At 44.5% G+C, this 22,391-nt stretch overlaps 1 protein-coding gene across 2 annotated transcripts in view; it reads left to right on the forward strand.

The window, feature by feature from the left end:
• Positions 1-21,997, forward strand: part of ano1b (anoctamin 1, calcium activated chloride channel b) — a 101,069-nt gene extending 79,072 nt beyond the window's left edge. For both annotated transcript variants that reach the window (XM_080504697.1, XM_080504698.1), the window contains 3 exons: positions 13,189-13,373; positions 15,081-15,186; positions 17,843-21,997. In XM_080504697.1, the coding sequence (XP_080360823.1) occupies positions 13,189-13,373; positions 15,081-15,186; positions 17,843-18,091 (540 nt within the window). In that variant the 3' untranslated portion in view covers positions 18,092-21,997. The remainder of the gene's footprint in view (positions 1-13,188; positions 13,374-15,080; positions 15,187-17,842) is intronic.
• The last annotated feature ends 394 nt before the right edge of the window (positions 21,998-22,391 follow it).

Raw genomic sequence — 22,391 nt, forward strand, 5'->3', positions numbered from 1 at the left:
GAGAGAGATGGACAGGGGGGATAAGAGGACTGGAAGAAGGGAGGGATGAGAGAGATGGATGGGGGGATTAGAGGACTGGAAGAAGGGAGGGATGAGAGAGATGGATGGGGGGATTAGAGGACTGGAAGAAGGGAGGGATGAGACAGATGGATGGGGGGATTAGAGGACTGGAAGAAGGGAGGGATGAGAGAGATGGATGGGGGGATTAGAGGACTGGAAGAAGGGAGGGATGAGACAGATGGATGGGGGGATTAGAGGACTGGAAGAAGGGAGGGATGAGACAGATGGATGGGGGGATTAGAGGACTGGAAGAAGGGAGGGATGAGAGAGACGGATGGGGGATTAGAGGACTGGAAGAAGGGAGGGATGAGAGAGATGGACAGGGGGGATTAGAGGACTGGAAGAAGGGAGGGATGAGAGAGATGGACAGGGGGGATTAGAGGACTGGAAGAAGGGAGGGATGAGAGAGATGGATGGGGGATTAGAGGACTGGAAGAAGGGAGGGATGAGAGAGACGGATGGGGGATTAGAGGACTGGAAGAAGGGAGGGATGAGAGAGACGGATGGGGGATTAGAGGACTGGAAGAAGGGAGGGATGAGAGAGATGGACAGGGGGGATTAGAGGACTGGAAGAAGGGAGGGATGAGAGAGATGGACAGGGGGGATTAGAGGACTGGAAGAAGGGAGGGATGAGAGAGAGATGGATGGGGGATTAGAGGACTGGAAGAAGGGAGGGATGAGAGAGACGGATGGGGGATTAGAGGACTGGAAGAAGGGAGGGATGAGAGAGATGGACAGGGGGGATTAGAGGACTGGAAGAAGGGAGGGATGAGAGAGATGGACAGGGGGGATTAGAGGACTGGAAGAAGGGAGGGATGAGAGAGATGGACAGGGAGGATTAGAGGACTGGAAGAAGGGAGGGATGAGAGAGATGGACAGGGGGGATTAGAGGACTGGAAGAAGGGAGGGATGAGAGAGATAGACAAGGGGGATTAGAGGACTGGAAGAAGGGAGGGATGAGAGAGACGGATGGGGGATTAGAGGACTGGAAGAAGGGAGGGATGAGAGAGATGGACAGGGGGGATTAGAGGACTGGAAGAAGGGAGGGATGAGAGAGATGGACAGGGGGGATAAGAGGACTGGAAGAAGGGAGGGATGAGAGAGATGGATGGGGGATTAGAGGACTGGAAGAAGGGAGGGATGAGAGAGATGGACAGGGGGGATTAGAGGACTGGAAGAAGAGAGGGATGAGAGAAATGGACAGGGGGGATTAGATGACTGGAAGAAGGGATTGATGAGAGAGATGGACAGGGGGGGTTAGAGGACTGGAAGAAGGGAGGGATGAGAGAGATGGACAGGGGGGATAAGAGGACTGGAAGAAGGGAGGGATGAGAGAGACGGATGGGGGATTAGAGGACTGGAAGAAGGGAGGGATGAGAGAAATGGACAGCGGGGATTAGATGACTGGAAGAAGGGATTGATGAGAGAGATGGACAGGGGGGATTAGAGGACTGGAAGAAGGGAGGGATGAGAGAGATAGACAAGGGGGATTAGAGGACTGGAAGAAGGGAGGGATGAGAGAGATGGACATGGGGGATTAGAGGACTGGAAGAAGGGAGGGATGAGAGAGATGGACAGGGGGGATTAGAGGACTGGAAGAAGGGAGGGATGAGAGAGACGGACTGGGGGGATTAGAGGACTGGAAGAAGGGAGGGATGAGAGAGATGGACAGGGGGGATTAGAGGACTGGAAGAAGGGAGGGATGAGAGAGATGGACATGGGGGATTAGAGGACTGGAAGAAGGGAGGGATGAGAGAGATGGACAGGGGGGATTAGAGGACTGGAAGAAGGGAGGGATGAGAGAGATGGACAGGGGGGATTAGAGGACTGGAAGAAGGGAGGGATGAGAGAGATGGACAGGGGGGATTAGAGGACTGGAAGAAGGGAGGGATGAGAGAGATGGACAGGGGGGATTAGAGGACTGGAAGAAGGGAGGGATGAGAGAGACGGATGGGGGATTAGAGGACTGGAAGAAGGGAGGGATGAGAGAAATGGACAGGGGGGATTAGAGGACTGGAAGAAGGGAGGGATGAGAGAGATGGACAGGGGGGATTAGAGGACTGGAAGAAGGGAGGGATGAGAGAGACGGATGGGGGATTAGAGGACTGGAAGAAGGGAGGGATGAGAGAGACGGATGGGGGGATTAGAGGACTGGAAGAAGGGAGGGATGAGAGAGACGGATGGGGGATTAGAGGACTGGAAGAAGGGAGGGATGAGAGAAATGGACAGCGGGGATTAGATGACTGGAAGAAGGGATTGATGAGAGAGATGGACAGGGGGGATTAGAGGACTGGAAGAAGGGAGGGATGAGAGAGACGGATGGGGGGATTAGAGGACTGGAAGAAGGGAGGGATGAGAGAGACGGATGGGGGATTAGAGGACTGGAAGAAGGGAGGGATGAGAGAAATGGACAGCGGGGATTAGATGACTGGAAGAAGGGATTGATGAGAGAGATGGACAGGGGGGATTAGAGGACTGGAAGAAGGGAGGGATGAGAGAGATAGACAAGGGGGATTAGAGGACTGGAAGAAGGGAGGGATGAGAGAGATGGACAGGGGGGATTAGAGGACTGGAAGAAGGGAGGGATGAGACAGACGGATAGATTCAAACGCTGGATTCTGAGAGAGATCCAAAGAGATTTGGAAAAGATGGGCACGGTACTTATTTATTTTAGTACTTAGAGTAAGTTACTGATTACATTTTTTGACAAGTAACTTGTAATTGTAACGGATTAGGGTTAGAATTTTTGTTTTGAAATTTTGGATTTTAAAAATGCTCTATTTACATTTCATATTGTGTCACTACTTTCCAAACAACAGGTTGATATTGTCATTCAGGTGTCAGTAGGAGGGTTCTGACACTGAGAGTAGAATAATGTCCTCCTCAGTCTTTCTGCTAATGACAGTTTGATTCCTAGTGAAGAAATCCAGAACACATTTTTACTGTTTTGAAGTAAACACTGGCTCAGTTGGTTTGTTACACATCTGTATTCATCTGTACTGACCAGGGTTGTGTCTTCCATGACACCTTCCACTGACTAACCATCCTAACCAGTCCTTTACATGACTATTCATCCTAACCAGTCATTTACATGACTAACCATCCTAACCAGTCCTTTACATGACTAACCATCCTAACCAGTCCTTTACACGACTAACCATTCTAACAGTCCTTTACATGACTAACCATCCTAACCAGTCCTTTACACGACTAACCATCCTAACCAGTCCTTTACATGACTAACCATCCTAACCAGTCTTTTACATGACTAACCATTCTAACAGTCCTTTACATGACTAACCATCCTAACCAGTCCTTTACACGACTAACCATCCTAACCAGTCCTTTACATGACTAACCATCCTAACCAGTCTTTTACATGACTAACCATCCTAACAGTCCTTTACATGAGGAACCATCCAAACAGTCCTTTACATGACTATTCATCCTAACCAGTCCTTTACACGACTAACCATTCTAACAGTCCTTTACATGACTAACCATCCTAACCAGTCCTTTACACGACTAACCATCCTAACAGTCCTTTCCACTGACGAACCATCCTAACCAGTCCTTTACATGACTAACCATGATAACAGTCCTTTACATGACTAACCATTCTAACAGTCCTTTACATGACTAACCATCCTAACCAGTCCTTTACACGACTAACCATCCTAACAGTCCTTTCCACTGACGAACCATCCTAACCAGTCCTTTACATGACTAACCATGATAACAGTCCTTTACATGACTAACCATCCTAACAGTCCTTTACATGACTAACCATCCTAACCAGTCCTTTACATGACTAACCATCCTAACAGTCCTTTACACGACTAACCATCCTAACCAGTCCTTTACATGACTAACCATCCTAACCAGTCCTTTACACGACTAACCATCCTAACCAGTCCTTTACATGACTAACCATCCTAACAGTCCTTTCCACTGACGAACCATCCTAACCAGTCATTTACATGACTAGCCATCCTAACCAGTCCTTTACATGACTAACCATCCTAACCAGTCCTTTACACGACTAACCATCCTAACAGTCCTTTACATGACTAACCATCCAAACAGTCCTTTACATGACTAACCATCCTAACCAGTCCTTTACACGACTAACCATCCTAACCAGTCCTTTACATGACTAACCATCCAAACAGTCCTTTACATGACTAACCATCCTAACTAGTCCTTTACATGACTAACCATCCAAACAGTCCTTTACATGACTAACCATCCTAACCAGTCCTTTACACGACTAACCATCCTAACCAGTCCTTTACATGACTAACCATCCTAACAGTCCTTTACATGACTAACCATCCTAACAGTCCTTTCCACTGACGAACCATCCTAACCAGTCATTTACATGACTAGCCATCCTAACCAGTCCTTTACATGACTAACCATCCTAACCAGTCCTTTACACGATTAACCATCCTAACAGTCCTTTACATGACTAACCATCCTAACCAGTCCTTTAGATGACTAACCATCCTAACAGTCCTTTCCACTGACGAACCATCCTAACCAGTCATTTACATGACTAGCCATCCTAACCAGTCCTTTACATGACTAACCATCCTAACCAGTCCTTTACACGACTAACCATCCTAACAGTCCTTTACATGACTAACCATCCTAACCAGTCCTTTACATGACTAACCATCCAAACAGTCCTTTACATGACTAACCATCCTAACCAGTCCTTTACACGACTAACCATCCTAACCAGTCCTTTACATGACTAACCATCCGAACAGTCCTTTACATGACTAACCATCCTAACAGTCCTTTCCACTGACGAACCATCCTAACCAGTCATTTACATGACTAGCCATCCTAACCAGTCCTTTACATGACTAACCATCCTAACCAGTCCTTTACACGATTAACCATCCTAACAGTCCTTTACATGACTAACCATCCTAACCAGTCCTTTACATGACTAACCATCCTAACCAGTCCTTTAGATGACTAACCATCCTAACAGTCCTTTACATGACTAACCATCCTAACCAGTCCTTTACATGACTAACCATTCTAACAGTCCTTTCCACTGACGAACCATCCTAACCAGTCCTTTACATGACTAACCATGATAACAGTCCTTTACATGACTAACCATCCTAACAGTCCTTTACATGACTAACCATCGTAACCAGTCCTTTACATGACTAACCATCCTAACAGTCCTTTACACGACTAACCATCCTAACCAGTCCTTTACATGACTAACCATCCTAACCAGTCCTTTACACGACTAACCATCCTAACCAGTCCTTTACATGACTAACCATCCTAACAGTCCTTTACATGACTAACCATCCTAACCAGTCCTTTACATGACTAACCATTCTAACAGTCCTTTACATGACTAACCATCCTAACCAGTCCTTTACACGACTAACCATCCTAACAGTCCTTTCCACTGACGAACCATCCTAACCAGTCCTTTACATGACTAACCATGATAACAGTCCTTTACATGACTAACCATCCTAACAGTCCTTTACATGACTAACCATCGTAACCAGTCCTTTACATGACTAACCATCCTAACAGTCCTTTACACGACTAACCATCCTAACCAGTCCTTTACATGACTAACCATCCTAACCAGTCCTTTACACGACTAACCATCCTAACCAGTCCTTTACATGACTAACCATCCTAACAGTCCTTTCCACTGACGAACCATCCTAACCAGTCATTTACATGACTAGCCATCCTAACCAGTCCTTTACATGACTAACCATCCTAACAGTCCTTTACATGACTAACCATCCTAACCAGTCCTTTACATGACTAACCATCCAAACAGTCCTTTACATGACTAACCATCCTAACCAGTCCTTTACACGACTAACCATCCTAACCAGTCCTTTACATGACAAACCATCCTAACCAGTCCTTTATATGACAAACCATCCTAACCAGTCCTTTACATGACTAACCATCCTAACAGCCCTTTACATGACTAACCATCCTAACATTCCTTTCCACTGACGAACCATCCTAACCAGTCATTTACATGACTAGCCATCCTAACCAGTCCTTTACATGACTAACCATCCTAACCAGTCCTTTACACGACTAACCATCCTAACCAGTCCTTTACATGACTAACCATCCTAACAGTCCTTTACATGACTAACCATCCTAACAGTCCTTTCCACTGACGAACCATCCTAACCAGTCATTTACATGACTAGCCATCCTAACCAGTCCTTTACATGACTAACCATCCTAACCAGTCCTTTACACGATTAACCATCCTAACAGTCCTTTACATGACTAACCATCCTAACCAGTCCTTTACATGACTAACCATCCTAACCAGTCCTTTAGATGACTAACCATCCTAACAGTCCTTTACATGACTAACCATCCTAACCAGTCCTTTACATGACTAACCATTCTAACAGTCCTTTACATGACTAACCATCCTAACCAGTCCTTTACACGACTAACCATCCTAACAGTCCTTTCCACTGACGAACCATCCTAACCAGTCCTTTACATGACTAACCATGATAACAGTCCTTTACATGACTAACCATCCTAACAGTCCTTTACATGACTAACCATCGTAACCAGTCCTTTACATGACTAACCATCCTAACAGTCCTTTACACGACTAACCATCCTAACCAGTCCTTTACATGACTAACCATCCTAACCAGTCCTTTACACGACTAACCATCCTAACCAGTCCTTTACATGACTAACCATCCTAACAGTCCTTTCCACTGACGAACCATCCTAACCAGTCATTTACATGACTAGCCATCCTAACCAGTCCTTTACATGACTAACCATCCTAACAGTCCTTTACATGACTAACCATCCTAACCAGTCCTTTACATGACTAACCATCCAAACAGTCCTTTACATGACTAACCATCCTAACCAGTCCTTTACACGACTAACCATCCTAACCAGTCCTTTACATGACAAACCATCCTAACCAGTCCTTTATATGACAAACCATCCTAACCAGTCCTTTACATGACTAACCATCCTAACAGTCCTTTACATGACTAACCATCCTAACATTCCTTTCCACTGACGAACCATCCTAACCAGTCATTTACATGACTAGCCATCCTAACCAGTCCTTTACATGACTAACCATCCTAACCAGTCCTTTACACGACTAACCATCCTAACCAGTCCTTTACATGACAAACCATCCTAACCAGTCCTTTACATGACAAACCATCCTAACAGTCCTTTACATGACTAACCATCCTAACCAGTCCTTTACATGACTGACCATCCCAACAGTCCTTTCCACTGACGAACCATCCTAACCAGTCATTTACATGACTAACCATCCTAACCAGTCCTTTACATGACTAACCATCCTAACCAGTCCTTTACACGACTAACCATCCTAACAGTCCTTTACATGACTAACCATCCTAACCAGTCCTTTACACGACTAACCATCCTAACAGTCCTTTACATGACGAACCATCCTAACAGTCCTTTACATGACGAACCATCCTAACAGTCCTTTACATGACGAACCATCCTAACCAGTCCTTTACATGACTAACCATCCTAACCAGTCCTTTACATGACTAACCATCCTAACAGTCCTTTACATGACTAACCATCCTAACAGTCCTTTACATGACGAACCATCCTAACCAGTCCTTTACATGACTAACCATCCTAACCAGTCCTTTACACGATTAACCATCCTAACAGTCCTTTACATGACTAACCATCCTAACCAGTCCTTTAGATGACTAACCATCCTAACAGTCCTTTCCACTGACGAACCATCCTAACCAGTCATTTACATGACTAGCCATCCTAACCAGTCCTTTACATGACTAACCATCCTAACCAGTCCTTTACACGACTAACCATCCTAACAGTCCTTTACATGACTAACCATCCTAACCAGTCCTTTACATGACTAACCATCCAAACAGTCCTTTACATGACTAACCATCCTAACCAGTCCTTTACACGACTAACCATCCTAACCAGTCCTTTACATGACTAACCATCCTAACAGTCCTTTACATGACTAACCATCCTAACAGTCCTTTCCACTGACGAACCATCCTAACCAGTCATTTACATGACTAGCCATCCTAACCAGTCCTTTACATGACTAACCATCCTAACCAGTCCTTTACACGATTAACCATCCTAACAGTCCTTTACATGACTAACCATCCTAACCAGTCCTTTACATGACTAACCATCCTAACCAGTCCTTTAGATGACTAACCATCCTAACAGTCCTTTACATGACTAACCATCCTAACCAGTCCTTTACATGACTAACCATTCTAACAGTCCTTTACATGACTAACCATCCTAACCAGTCCTTTACACGACTAACCATCCTAACAGTCCTTTCCACTGACGAACCATCCTAACCAGTCCTTTACATGACTAACCATGATAACAGTCCTTTACATGACTAACCATCCTAACAGTCCTTTACATGACTAACCATCGTAACCAGTCCTTTACATGACTAACCATCCTAACAGTCCTTTACACGACTAACCATCCTAACCAGTCCTTTACACGACTAACCATCCTAACCAGTCCTTTACATGACTAACCATCCTAACAGTCCTTTCCACTGACGAACCATCCTAACCAGTCATTTACATGACTAGCCATCCTAACCAGTCCTTTACATGACTAACCATCCTAACAGTCCTTTACATGACTAACCATCCTAACCAGTCCTTTACATGACTAACCATCCAAACAGTCCTTTACATGACTAACCATCCTAACCAGTCCTTTACACGACTAACCATCCTAACCAGTCCTTTACATGACAAACCATCCTAACCAGTCCTTTATATGACAAACCATCCTAACCAGTCCTTTACATGACTAACCATCCTAACAGTCCTTTACATGACTAACCATCCTAACATTCCTTTCCACTGACGAACCATCCTAACCAGTCATTTACATGACTAGCCATCCTAACCAGTCCTTTACATGACTAACCATCCTAACCAGTCCTTTACACGATTAACCATCCTAACAGTCCTTTACATGACTAACCATCCTAACCAGTCCTTCACAAGACTAACCATCCTAACAGTCCTTTACATGACGAACCATCCTAACCAGTCTTTTACATGACTAACCATCCTAACCAGTCCTTTACATGACAAACCATCCTAATCAGTCCTTTACATGACAAACCATCCTAACAGTCCTTTACATGACTAACCATCCTAACCAGTCCTTTACATGACTGACCATCCCAACAGTCCTTTCCACTGACGAACCATCCTAACCAGTCATTTACATGACTAACCATCCTAACCAGTCCTTTACATGACTAACCATCCTAACCAGTCCTTTACACGACTAACCATCCTAACAGTCCTTTACATGACTAACCATCCTAACCAGTCCTTTACACGACTAACCATCCTAACAGTCCTTTACATGACGAACCATCCTAACAGTCCTTTACATGACGAACCATCCTAACAGTCCTTTACATGACTAACCATCCTAACAGTCCTTTACATGACTAACCATCCTAACAGTCCTTTCCACTGACGAACCATCCTAACCAGTCTTTTACATGACTGACCATCCTAACAGTCCTTTACATGACTGACCATCCTAACAGTCCTTTCCACTGACGTACCATCCAAACCAGTCATTTACATGACTAACCATCCTAACCAGTCCTTTACACGACTAACCATCCTAACCAGTCCTTTACACGACTAACCATCCTAACAGTCCTTTTCATGATGAATCATCCTAACCAGTCTTTTACATGACTAACCATCCTAACCAGTCCTTTACATGACTAACCATCCTAACCAGTCTTTTACATGACTAACCATCCTAACATTTCTTTACATGACTAACCATCCAAACCAGTCCTTTACACGACTAACCATCCTAACAGTCCTTTACATGACTAACCATCCTAACCAGTCCTTTACATGACTAACCATCCAAACAGTCCTTTACATGACTAACCATCCTAACCAGTCCTTTACACGACTAACCATCCTAACCAGTCCTTTACATGACAAACCATCCTAACAGTCCTTTCCACTGACGAACCATCCTAACCAGTCATTTACATGACTAGCCATCCTAACCAGTCCTTTACATGACTAACCATCCTAACCAGTCCTTTACACGATTAACCATCCTAACAGTCCTTTACATGACTAACCATCCTAACCAGTCCTTCACACGACTAACCATCCTAACAGTCCTTTACATGACGAACCATCCTAACCAGTCTTTTACATGACTAACCATCCTAACCAGTCCTTTACATGACAAACCATCCTAACCAGTCCTTTACATGACAAACCATCCTAACAGTCCTTTACATGACTAACCATCCTAACCAGTCCTTTACATGACTGACCATCCCAACAGTCCTTTCCACTGACGAACCATCCTAACCAGTCATTTACATGACTAACCATCCTAACCAGTCCTTTACATGACTAACCATCCTAACCAGTCCTTTACACGACTAACCATCCTAACAGTCCTTTACATGACTAACCATCCTAACCAGTCCTTTACACGACTAACCATCCTAACAGTCCTTTACATGACGAACCATCCTAACAGTCCTTTACATGACGAACCATCCTAACAGTCCTTTACATGACGAACCATCCTAACCAGTCCTTTACATGACTAACCATCCTAACCAGTCCTTTACATGACTAACCATCCTAACAGTCCTTTACATGACTAACCATCCTAACAGTCCTTTACATGACGAACCATCCTAACCAGTCCTTTACATGACTAACCATCCTAACCAGTCCTTTACATGACTAACCATCCTAACAGTCCTTTACATGACTAACCATCCTAACCAGTCCTTTACATGACTAACCATCCTAACAGTCCTTTACATGACTAACCATCCTAACAGTCCTTTACATGACTAACCATCCTAACCAGTCCTTTACACGACTAACCATCCTAACAGTCCTTTACATGACGAACCATCCTAACAGTCCTTTACATGACGAACCATCCTAACAGTCCTTTACATGACTAACCATCCTAACCAGTCCTTTACATGACTAACCATCCTAACAGTCCTTTCCACTGACGAACCATCCTAACCAGTCTTTTACATGACTGACCATCCTAACAGTCCTTTACATGATTGACCATCCTAACAGTCCTTTCCACTGACGTACCATCCAAACCAGTCATTTACATGACTAACCATCCTAACCAGTCCTTTACACGACTAACCATCCTAACCAGTCCTTTACACGACTAACCATCCTAACAGTCCTTTTCATGATGAACCATCCTAACCAGTCTTTTACATGACTAACCATCCTAACCAGTCCTTTACATGACTAACCATCCTAACCAGTCTTTTACATGATGAACCATCCTAACAGTCCTTTACATGACTAACCATCCAAACCAGTCCTTTACATGACTAACCATCCTAACAGTCCTTTACACGACTAACCATCCTAACAGTCCTTTACATGACTAACCATCCTAACCAGTCCTTTACACGACTAACCATCCTAACCAGTCTTTTACATGACTAAACATCCTAACAGTCCTTTACATGACTAACCATCCTAACCAGTCCTTTACACGACTAACCATCCTAACAGTCCTTTACATGACTAACCATCCTAACCAGTCCTTTACATGACTAACCATCCTAACAGTCCTTTCCACTGACGAACCATCCTAACCAGTCTTTTACATGACTGACCATCCTAACAGTCCTTTCCACTGACGAACCATCCTAACCAGTCATTTACACGACTAACCATCCTAACCAGTCCTTTACATGACTAACCATCCTAACCAGTCCTTTACACGACTAACCATCCTAACAGTCCTTTACACGACTAACCATCCTAACCAGTCCTTTACACGACTAACCATCCTAACAGTCCTTTACATGACGAACCATCCTAACCAGTCTTTTACATGACTAACCATCCTAACCAGTCCTTTACATGACTAACCATCCTAACAGTCCTTTACATGACAAACCATCCTAACCAGTCCTTTACACGACAAACCATCCTAACAGTCCTTTACATGACTAACCATCCTAACAGTCCTTTACACGACTAACCATCCTAACAGTCCTTTACATGACTAACCATCCTAACCAGTCCTTTACATGACTAACCATCCTAACAGTCCTTTCCACTGACGAACCATCCTAACAGTCCTTTACATGACTAACCATCCTAACCAGTCCTTTACATGACTAACCATCCTAACAGTCCTTTACATGACTAACCATCCTAACAGTCCTTTACATGACTAACCATCCTAACCAGTCCTATACATGACTAACCATCCTAACCAGTCCTTTACATGACTAACCAGCCTAACAGTCCTTTACATGACTAACCATCCTAACCAGTCCTTTACATGACTAACCATCCTAACCAGTCCTTTACACAACTAGCCATCCTAACAGTCCTTTACATGACTAACCATCCTAACCAGTCCTTTACACGACTAACCATCCTAACAGTCCTTTACATGACTAACCATCCTAACGGTCCTTTACACGACTAACCATCCTAACAGTCTTTTACATGACTAACCATCCTAACCAGTCCTTTACATGACTAACCATCCTAGCAGTCCTTTACACGACTAACCATCCTAACCAGTCCTTTACATGACTAATCATCCTAACCAGTCCTTTACATGACTAACCATCCTAACAGTCCTTTCCACTGACGAACCATCCTAACCAGTCTTTTACTTGACTAACCATCCTAACCAGTCCTTTACATGACTAACCATCCTAACCAGTCCTTTACACGACTAACCATCCTAACCAGTCCTTTACATGACTAACCATCCTAACCAGTCCTTTAGATGACTAACCATCCTAACAGTCCTTTACATGACTAACCATCCTAACAGTCCTTTACATGACTAACCATCCTAACCAGTCCTTTACATGACTAACCATCCTAACCAGTCCTTTACATATCCTCACGTTCACTTCCTGCCCATGACTCCATCCCACTTCATGACAACACATGCCCACCAGTTTGACTGCCAGCCGGCCTGCAGTGTATGAAGCTGTCCTGCTATTGTCCCCAGGCCTTCGTCATCTCCTTCACCTCGGACTTCATTCCCCGGATGGTGTACCAGTACATGTACAGCCCCGACGGCTCCATGCATGGATTTGTCAACCATACGCTGTCCTACTTTAATGTCAGCCACTTCCAGGAGGGCAAGGAAACCCTGGATCCACTGCAACTGGGCTTCCAGGTGGAGATCTGCAGGTAGAACCAGCTAGCTTCTCCTCCGTCACTGGTTCACTGTGCTTAGCTTCTCCTCCGTCACTGGTTCACTGTGCTTAGCTCCTCCTCCGTCACTAGTTCACTGTGCTTAGCTCCTCCTCCGTCACTGGTTCACTGTGCTTAGCTCCTCCTCCGTCACTGGTTCACTGTGCTTAGCTTCTCCTCCGTCACTGGTTCACTGTGCTTAGCTTCTCCTCTGTCACTGGTTCACTGTGCTTAGCTTCTCCTCCGTCACTGGTTCACTGTGCTTAGCTCCTCCTCCGTCACTAGTTCACTGTGCTTAGCTTCTCCTCCGTCACTGGTTCACTGTGCTTAGCTCCTCCTCCGTCACTAGTTCACTGTGCTTAGCTCTTCCTCCGTCACTAATTCACTGTGCTTAGCTTCTCCTCCGTCACTGGTTCACTGTGCTTAGCTCCTCTACCGTCACTGGTTCACTGTGCTTAGCTCCTCCTCCGTCACTAGTTCGCTGTGCTTAGCTCCTCCTCCGTCACTTGTTCACTGTGCTTAGCTCCTCCTCCATCACTGGTTCACTGTGCTTAGCTTCTCCTCCGTCACTAGTTCACTGTGCTTAGCTCCTCCTCCGTCACTAATTCACTGTGCTTAGCTTATGCTCCGTCACTGGTTCACTGTGCTTAGCTCCTCCTCCGTCACTGGTTCACTGTGCTTCGCTTCTCCTCCGTCACTGGTTCACTGTGCTTAGCTCCTCCTCCGTCACTGGTTCACTGTGCTTAGCTCCTCCTCTGTCACTGGTTCACTGTGCTTAGCTTCTCCTCTGTCACTGGTTCACTGTGCTTAGCTCCTCCTCTGTCACTGGTTCACTGTGCTTAGCTTCTCCTCTGTCACTGGTTCACTGTGCTTAGCTTCTCCTCTGTCACTGGTTCACTGTGCTTAGCTCCTCCTCCGTCACTGGTTCACTGTGCTTCGCTTCTCCTCCGTCACTGGTTCACTGTGCTTAGCTCCTCCTCCGTCACTGGTTCACTGTGCTTAGCTCCTCCTCCGTCACTGGTTCACTGTGCTTAGCTCCTCCTCCGTCACTGGTTCACTGCACAATGTTAATGCAGTTTAGAGTTTGTGCAACAAACTTTGAATTATGTAACAAACATTTGTTTTCAGGTTTTAAGGCCCTTTTGATCTAAACTGGCTAAATTATAATCTAAGACAAATCCTAATTAGAGGGACGAATTACAAAAACATTTCATACGGGACCTGGACCCCATTAGCTCAATATCAGAATGTTTAGTCGTTGTGGTTTCCAAATGGAAATGTTTCCACACTAAACTGGTCTTAGAAGCCAGATATAGCCTGAGTTCAGTTATTCAGACCAGCCCTGCTTTATACAGATCATCTTAACACGTTCACTGACTCTAGTGTGTGTGTGTGTGTGTGTGTGTGTGTGTGTGTGTGTGTGTGTGTGTGTGTGTGTGTGTGTGTGTGTGTGTGTGTGAGAGTGACTTTTTGATCTCAGTTGTTTACCATGACAGTGGGAATAAAACTGGTCAAATTAAATAAAAACAAAAACAAGCTAGCAGTATCTGTGTGTATTTCTACATCACTGAGACAGTTTGGACAGATGTTTTCATCCCAAGTAGTAAAACTGTCCTTTACTGACCAGCATGTAAACACAGGACGTAGTGAAAAGAGTGTTGGAGGAGCCAGCCTGAGCTCAGTTTCCTCTGGGGGTCTCCACAGGTACAAAGACTACCGGGAGCCCCCCTGGTCTGCCACTCCCTATGAGATCTCCAAGGAGTTCTGGACGGTGTTGGCGGTTCGACTGGCCTTCGTCATTGTTTTCCAGGTAAGAGGACACACACAGGAAGTCCTGGAAAGTTCTCCATGTCCTGTCATTTCAAACAGTGTGACACTTAATTCACAAGATACACAGAAAACAGTGAAACATTACAGACGACCAACCAAATCCTTGTTACACTATCAAACCTGGAGGTCCAACCAGGACTTGATGGACGAGGGACGAGTGAGTTCGCCACCATCTGTATCTGTTCAACCACCGAAAGTAACTGTATCTGTATCTGAACTCAGAGTGGGCGGGGCTTAAACCGGACTGGGCGTGGAACTAGGTGGGGCTTCAATCTATACATTATTTCTAGTCTGAAAATGATGTGATTGATCAGAAGTTGTTTTTTTATTTAAGATATTAATATATCTTATCTGAATACTTTGTGTGTTCAGCTATATGTGTGTATGTGTAAGACTGTTTATTTTAAGGATGTGTGAACCTGGTGATTCATGTAAACATCCAGTGGTGACAAACAGGAAATGAGCATCCGGCTCCTCCCTATGATTGACCATCGTCTGAACTCATCTCAGCCTCTGACAGATGTAGGACTTTTCTACAGCTGTGATGACATCAATAATCACACTGATTGATAAAGCTTACAGTAACAGCTGGCTCAGAACACCCTGCATCACTTCCTGGTAAATCTACTATAGACTGCTGTTGGAAAAAGTTCAGTCTTGTTTGTTGTTCTTAAATGTTCTGTGATGAACTTCCTGGCCACGCCCACCGAGAGAAGACGCCAGTGCCCATATTCATGAGGCGTCTCAGGGAAGTTCTATCTCAGCCTCAAAGTCCCTTAACAAGGAATATTAGCTTCAGGGTGACTCAGGAAGGAGTTAACAGCAACTTGTATCTTAGTGAGGAGGAGTGGTTGACCTGTTGCTCTGGATGATGCAGTCTGCTGGGAGCTGATTGGTTGTTAGAGAGGAAGATGCTCTGGATGATGCAGTCTGCTGGGAGCTGATTGGTTGTTAGAGAGGAAGATGCTCTATATGATGCAGTCTGCTGGGAGCTGATTGGTTGTTAGAGAGGAAGATGCTCTGTATGATGCAGTCTGCTGAGAGCTGATTGGTTGTTAGAGAGGAAGATGCTCTATATGATGCAGTCTGCTGAGAGCTGATTGGCTGTTAGAGAGGAAGATGCTCTATATGATGCAGTCTGCTGAGAGCTGATTGGTTGTTAGAGAGGAAGATGCTCTATATGATGCAGTCTGCTGAGAGCTGATTGGCTGTTAGAGAGGAAGATGCTCTATATGATGCAGTCTGCTGGGAGCTGATTGGTTGTTAGAGAGGAAGATGCTCTATATGATGCAGTCTGCTGGGAGCTGATTGGTTGTTAGAGAGGAAGATGCTCTATATGATGCAGTCTGCTGAGAGCTGATTGGCTGTTAGAGAGGAAGATGCTCTATATGATGCAGTCTGCTGAGAGCTGATTGGTTGTTTGAGAGGAAGATGCTCTGAGCTCCTTGTCCATATTCACAAAGCATCCTAAGCCTTCAGAGTCTCCTAAGGTAGAAAACCACTAGAAGTAGTGAGGAGGACTTTAAGAAGCCTAAGAGTTTCTTAAACAGACAAGATGATGGAAATGGTTGAATAATGGTTGAATAATGGTTGAATAATGGTTGAATAATGGTTGAATAATGGTTGAATAATGGTTGAATAATGGTTGAATAATGGTTGAATAATGGTCTAATCCAAGATGGCAGCATGTCTCTTGTCTCTGAAGTGTTTGTCTATGTTTTACCACTTTTAAAGATATTCCACTGCTTGTTGACAGGATTTTATATTCTTTTATCCTACTTAAACATGCCAGTCAGTTATATTTAATCTGTGAACAGTGCATACAGGACTTTGAGGTCTACATTGGAACAAAAGGCCTGAGCCTGTCGAGTGAGGCTTCTGCTGGAGCGTAGTTTGATGAGTTTTATTTACTTTTAGTGCCATCCCCACTCAGGTCTGTACTCTTTATTACATATAAATGCACAAACCTCCTGTTGCAATATGGGGGCATGCCGACACTACAAACACAAAACCTATTTTTATTTTACAAAAAACCCCACAAGAATAGTCAATCATTCACCATATAATGAACCAACAAATGCAATATTCTGCAAATTTAAAGCAATTCAATTTTTTGATTTAGTCAGTCTGAATACCGCTGTCTTTATGTATAAAGTCAAGAGTAGAATATTGCCAAAAAATACACTGTCTGTTTGAAAACAGGGAACAGAAATATAACCTGAGCGGAGAGAACATGTTTAAAAAACAAAACTTTATAATGAACAGAGGGGTGAACTGGAGTGGTCTCGCCGATGAGCTTCAGAGGAGCAATCCCATTCATTATTTTCAAAATGGTCTGAAATCTTAATTTCTGACATATACATGGATGCTTGAGAGAACATGGTTTAGACAAATGTATCGTATAATTGTTGTGCATAAATTGAAAATAAGCAAGCAACGTGATTGTTGACTACAACCATTGTTGATGATTGTAGTTGTGTTTTTTATTTATTTTATTATATATTTAGTTTTATTTTTGATGGGTAGAATGTTCTGTAACTAGGGTCGGCATAATAAGCCCCGGCTTCAGCCAACACCTCCTCAGTTGCCCTCCTTGTTTGAAATGAATTTGCTGATTTCCTGGACTTTCCTTGCAGAATGTGGTGCTGCTGATGAACGATGTGGTGGACTGGCTCATCCCAGACATCCCCAAAGACATCAGCCTGCAGATCCACAAGCAGAAGATTCTCCTGGTGGACCTCTTCATGAAAGAAGAGCAGGGCAAGGTCTTCATCTACCAGAGTTCTGCCCCGCAGGGGGAGGAAGGGGGTGGCGACCGGAGCAACAACAGCACCGCGGCTCAGCCGCGCAGTCGACCCAATGCTAACAGCACCAAGGGCTTCTGACGCTGGCCTGCGGGAGCTGGTTTGTCTTGGTTCATGTTCACAACATTCCAACGTGGAGAGCAGCCGGCCCACGAGGTGCTGCTGGGACTGTGAGGGAGGCAGCGCTCGTGGTGCTGAACTCAAAGCCCAACACGTCGTCTCATCCCTCAATGTGTGCATGGATCTGGAAATGTACGTTCAGCTTCGCATGCTCTGAGAGATTTGGGACTTTGTACATAAATATCTCTATTTTTGGCAAATCTTTGCAATTGTACTTGAATATATACACAGATGTTACATACATAGTTGTTCAGTGATCAACTCAGATTCTCTAAAAGGTTGGGACACTGTTGAATGCAAAGAAATTAATTGCAAAGAAATACTAAGATTTTTGAGTCTCACAAACCTGTATTTTATTCCAACAATTTATAAAACTTGTTAAATATTGAAATTTGAGACGCTTTAGGGAAAATGTTTGCTCACGTTAATGGCAGCAACACATTTCAAAATTGTAGCGACATGGGCATGGTTCCACGAGTTAAAAATAATCACTCCAGCTTTTCTTCACCAAATAGCAAAACAAGAAGTGAAAGTCTTTTAAAGAAATTTTTTTTGTCAAACGTTCTTCATTTTGTTTGTTTTGTACATTTGTAATTCATTTTATGCAGTTATTTTTTAGGAAAACTTAACTTAAGCTCAGTCACCAGGGAGGAGCTCAGTCACCCTTAGAGATAGGGTGAGGAGCTCAGTCACCCTTAGAGATAGGGTGAGGAGCTCAGTCACTCTTAGAGATAGGGGGAGGAGCTCAGTCACCCTTAGAGATAGGGGGAGGAGCTCAGTCACCCTTAGAGATAGGGGGAGGAGCTCAGTCACTCTTTGAGATAGGGGGAGGAGCTCAGTCACTCTTAGAGATAGGGGGAGGAGCTCAGTCACCCTTAGAGATAGGGGGAGGAGCTCAGTCACTCTTAGAGATAGGGGGAGGAGCTCAGTCACTCTTAGAGATAGGGTGAGGAGCTCAGTCACTCTTAGAGATAGGGTGAGGAGCTCAGTCACTCTTAGAGATAGGGTGAGGAGCTCAGTCACTCTTAGAGATAGGGTGAGGAGCTCAGTCACCCTTAGAGATAGGGTGAGGAGCTCAGTCACCCTTAGAGATAGGGTGAGGAGCTCAGTCACCAGGGAGGAGCTCGGAGTAGAGCCACTGCTCCAAGGTGTTCTGGGCACCTGTTTGAGCTGGACGCCTCCCCAGGGAGGTGTTCTGGTCATGTCCCTCTGGTAGGAGGTCTCAGGACAGACCTAGGACACCTGGAGGGACTATGTCTCTCTGGTAGGAGGTGTCAGGACAGACCTAGGACACCTGGAGGGACTATGTCTCTCTGGTAGGAGGTCTCAGAACAGACCTAGGACACCTGGAGGGGCTATGTCTCTCTGGTAGGAGGTCTCAGGACAGACCTAGGACACCTGGAGGGACTATGTCTCTATATGGACTGGGAACACCTTGGGGTTCCACCAGAAGAGCTGGAGGAAGAGTCTGGGGGAGAAAGAGTCTGGACAACTCTGCCTCCGTGACCCGACCTTGATAAGAGGGAGATGATGGATGGATGATGGATGGATGGATGATGGATGGATGGATGGATGGATGGATGGATGGATGGATGGATGGATGGATGGATGGATGGATGGATGACTTAAGCATCAGAAAGTTTTTGCCAGTGAGACGAGTCATGAAAAAGGTTGATTTATCCTCCAATCCCTGCTGTTCTGTGCTGCGTCACACTGAGCAGGGCCGCGGGGCTCTGGAGGTGATCCGGGTTACTGAGGGTGACGGTGGCTACACCTCTACAGGTCTGGGTCAGTCCATTCTTCTAAAATTATATTAAAGTGTCTATTGTGAATTAGTGATGATCGAATTTGAACGAATCATTCAAAACCCGCGAGTCACTTTACTGAACAGTGACTCACGAGTCATCACGTTCATTAACTCGTTCTGAGTCATTCTTCCTCCGGCCTCCAGCCAGAGAGGAAAATATAAACATCCCTGTTCTGCTGCTACTAGTCTAACTCCAACTGTATAAATATATCACATTACTCACTGTAGTCGCCCTGTGGGAAAAGCAGCTGTAATGCTGCTGCTAATAGCTGCTAAAAGCCACTAGTAGCCGCGTTGCTAACGCTAGCTGCTATGCACAGCAGCTTCCGGCTCCTTAAGGTCACATGAGGCTTTCAGCTCATTTCAATCGTTCAGCTCACATGACTGAGTCAGCTTGAAACTGTAAAGACTCGTTCACTGAATCGGTCAGTAGCACTTCACAGTGTGGTTCACCTGGCAGGTGGTGAGGCTCCACCCCCTCCACCCCTCCGCCCCTCCGCCCCTCCGCCCCTCCATCCCTCCACCCCTCCACCCCTCTGCCCGTCCACCCCTCCGCCCCTCCATCCCTCCGCCCCTCCGGCCCTCCACCCCCTCCACCCCCTCCGCCCCTCCGCCCTTCTGCTCCCTCCACCCCTCCACCCCTCTGCCCGTCCACCCCTCCACCCCTCCGCCCCCTCCGCCCCCTCCGCCCCTCCACCCCTCCACCCCTCCCTCACCTGAAAATCTGCAGCTCCACTCAGAAAGTTTCTGAGTGATGGCAGAGAAAAAAACCACATATTGTTTGTTTCACAAAGCTTGTAGAGAGAAATACATGAATAATACATGAATTAATACACAATAAACACTGTTAAAATACAACTGTAGCAGGTATTGTGTTACATTTAATATTGTCCCCTATAATTAGTTCTGCCTTATGAACGTCACATTATTTATTGATACTAGTGAAAAAGAAAATCAGAATGTTGGAAGGAAAAAAATAAACTATAAAATCATATGTATATATGAATATATACTGTATATCTGCCATTCTGGATGTCAGGTATTTATTCAGTTTAATCATTTATATAATTTATTTCCTGGTTCAACTAAACCTCAGAAACAACACACATAATCTAGAATAAAGAGACCAGGATCACTAAAAACTAATGTGTACTTATTGTTTATTTTCCTCAGAAGTGTTTCAGCATTTTACTATGAATACATGATTCTCCCCCTGGTTCATGTCGCAGTTCAGCCTCCAGGTCCTGGAGGTGGAAATAGTGCAACTGAATCAAATGAGTCAGACAACCGGTTCACTTGGACTCAAAAACCCGTGAGTCGGTTCAAGGAGTCGGGTTTCTCATCACTATTGTGAATGATGGGTGTAAAAGGAGTAATCATATTATTTTATCTGCCACTTTTACATCAAATGTACCATAAATGTCTCGGCCTTATTGAATAATATCAGACACATTAGGACACAGTCACTCAGGCTTCTTTCCTATTCCTTCTTACCACCTATGTACTTTCCTTTTACTACGTGGACGTCCTCCTGTTCCCTCTGTTACGAAGTGTGCTGCTGCCAGCTAATGTTTCCTATGTAATGTTATGATATCTGGTATATGGTTTATGGGCTCTTCATCATTAAAGTGTCGGTCTAAAGAGGCACAAATCTTTACGTTCACTATTATTCATGCATAGTTCCCACAGACGTCCTGAGCCTCGTCCACCTCAAACTAGCATCTCAGTTCTTACAAGTTGATGGCTAAACAAATAAATCAATATATAATAAAATGAATAAATACAAGTCTAAGCCTTTAAAACCATGTGTCAGGCTCACAGTTATAAAATACAATGGTCTTTACTTTCTGCCTGGCTGATGGTTCTGTGTGGGTGAACGGAAAATACTGGACTCTGTACACATTCATAGACTGGAGGTTAAAAGGGTTAAAAGGGTTTTGTTGCTATAATTTGAATGTCTGTTGAAGAGGAAGGTTTATTGCTTGTATTGTGCTAAATAATGAGCGAATTTCCAGCCTGTCATTCAGTATCTCTTTCATTATTCTTGTAAAAATGAGCAAATAAAGGAAATGATAATAACATGTTGTGTCAGTGAGGTTTTATCTACAACTTTCACACTATAATAACTTGAAAATCTCATGAATGATTGTTTGATGACGACATCAGAGAGGAAAAAGTTCCTCCACACACGGAGCCAGGCTGTTAAAGTAGAATCAGAGTCTTCAGCTCTCAGGCTCCAGGCGGAAGCAGTTTTAAGAAGGCTGACACGATCTCTACTGTGAAGGTTACATTTAAGACTTTAAGTTAGAGCTGGTTCAGGCCTCCCGGACCATTTTCTGGTGAAGCTGCCAGAGGTTAAGACTGCTTACTATGTTCCTTACTGGTCTTAAACCACGGCTGAATGAAACCCTCAAACGCTCACTGATCACTGATAAAACCATGTACCTCACTTCA

This window comes from Blennius ocellaris, assembly GCF_963422515.1.
Source record: "Blennius ocellaris genome assembly, chromosome: 11".
NCBI classification, from domain to species: Eukaryota; Metazoa; Chordata; class Actinopteri; order Blenniiformes; family Blenniidae; genus Blennius; species Blennius ocellaris.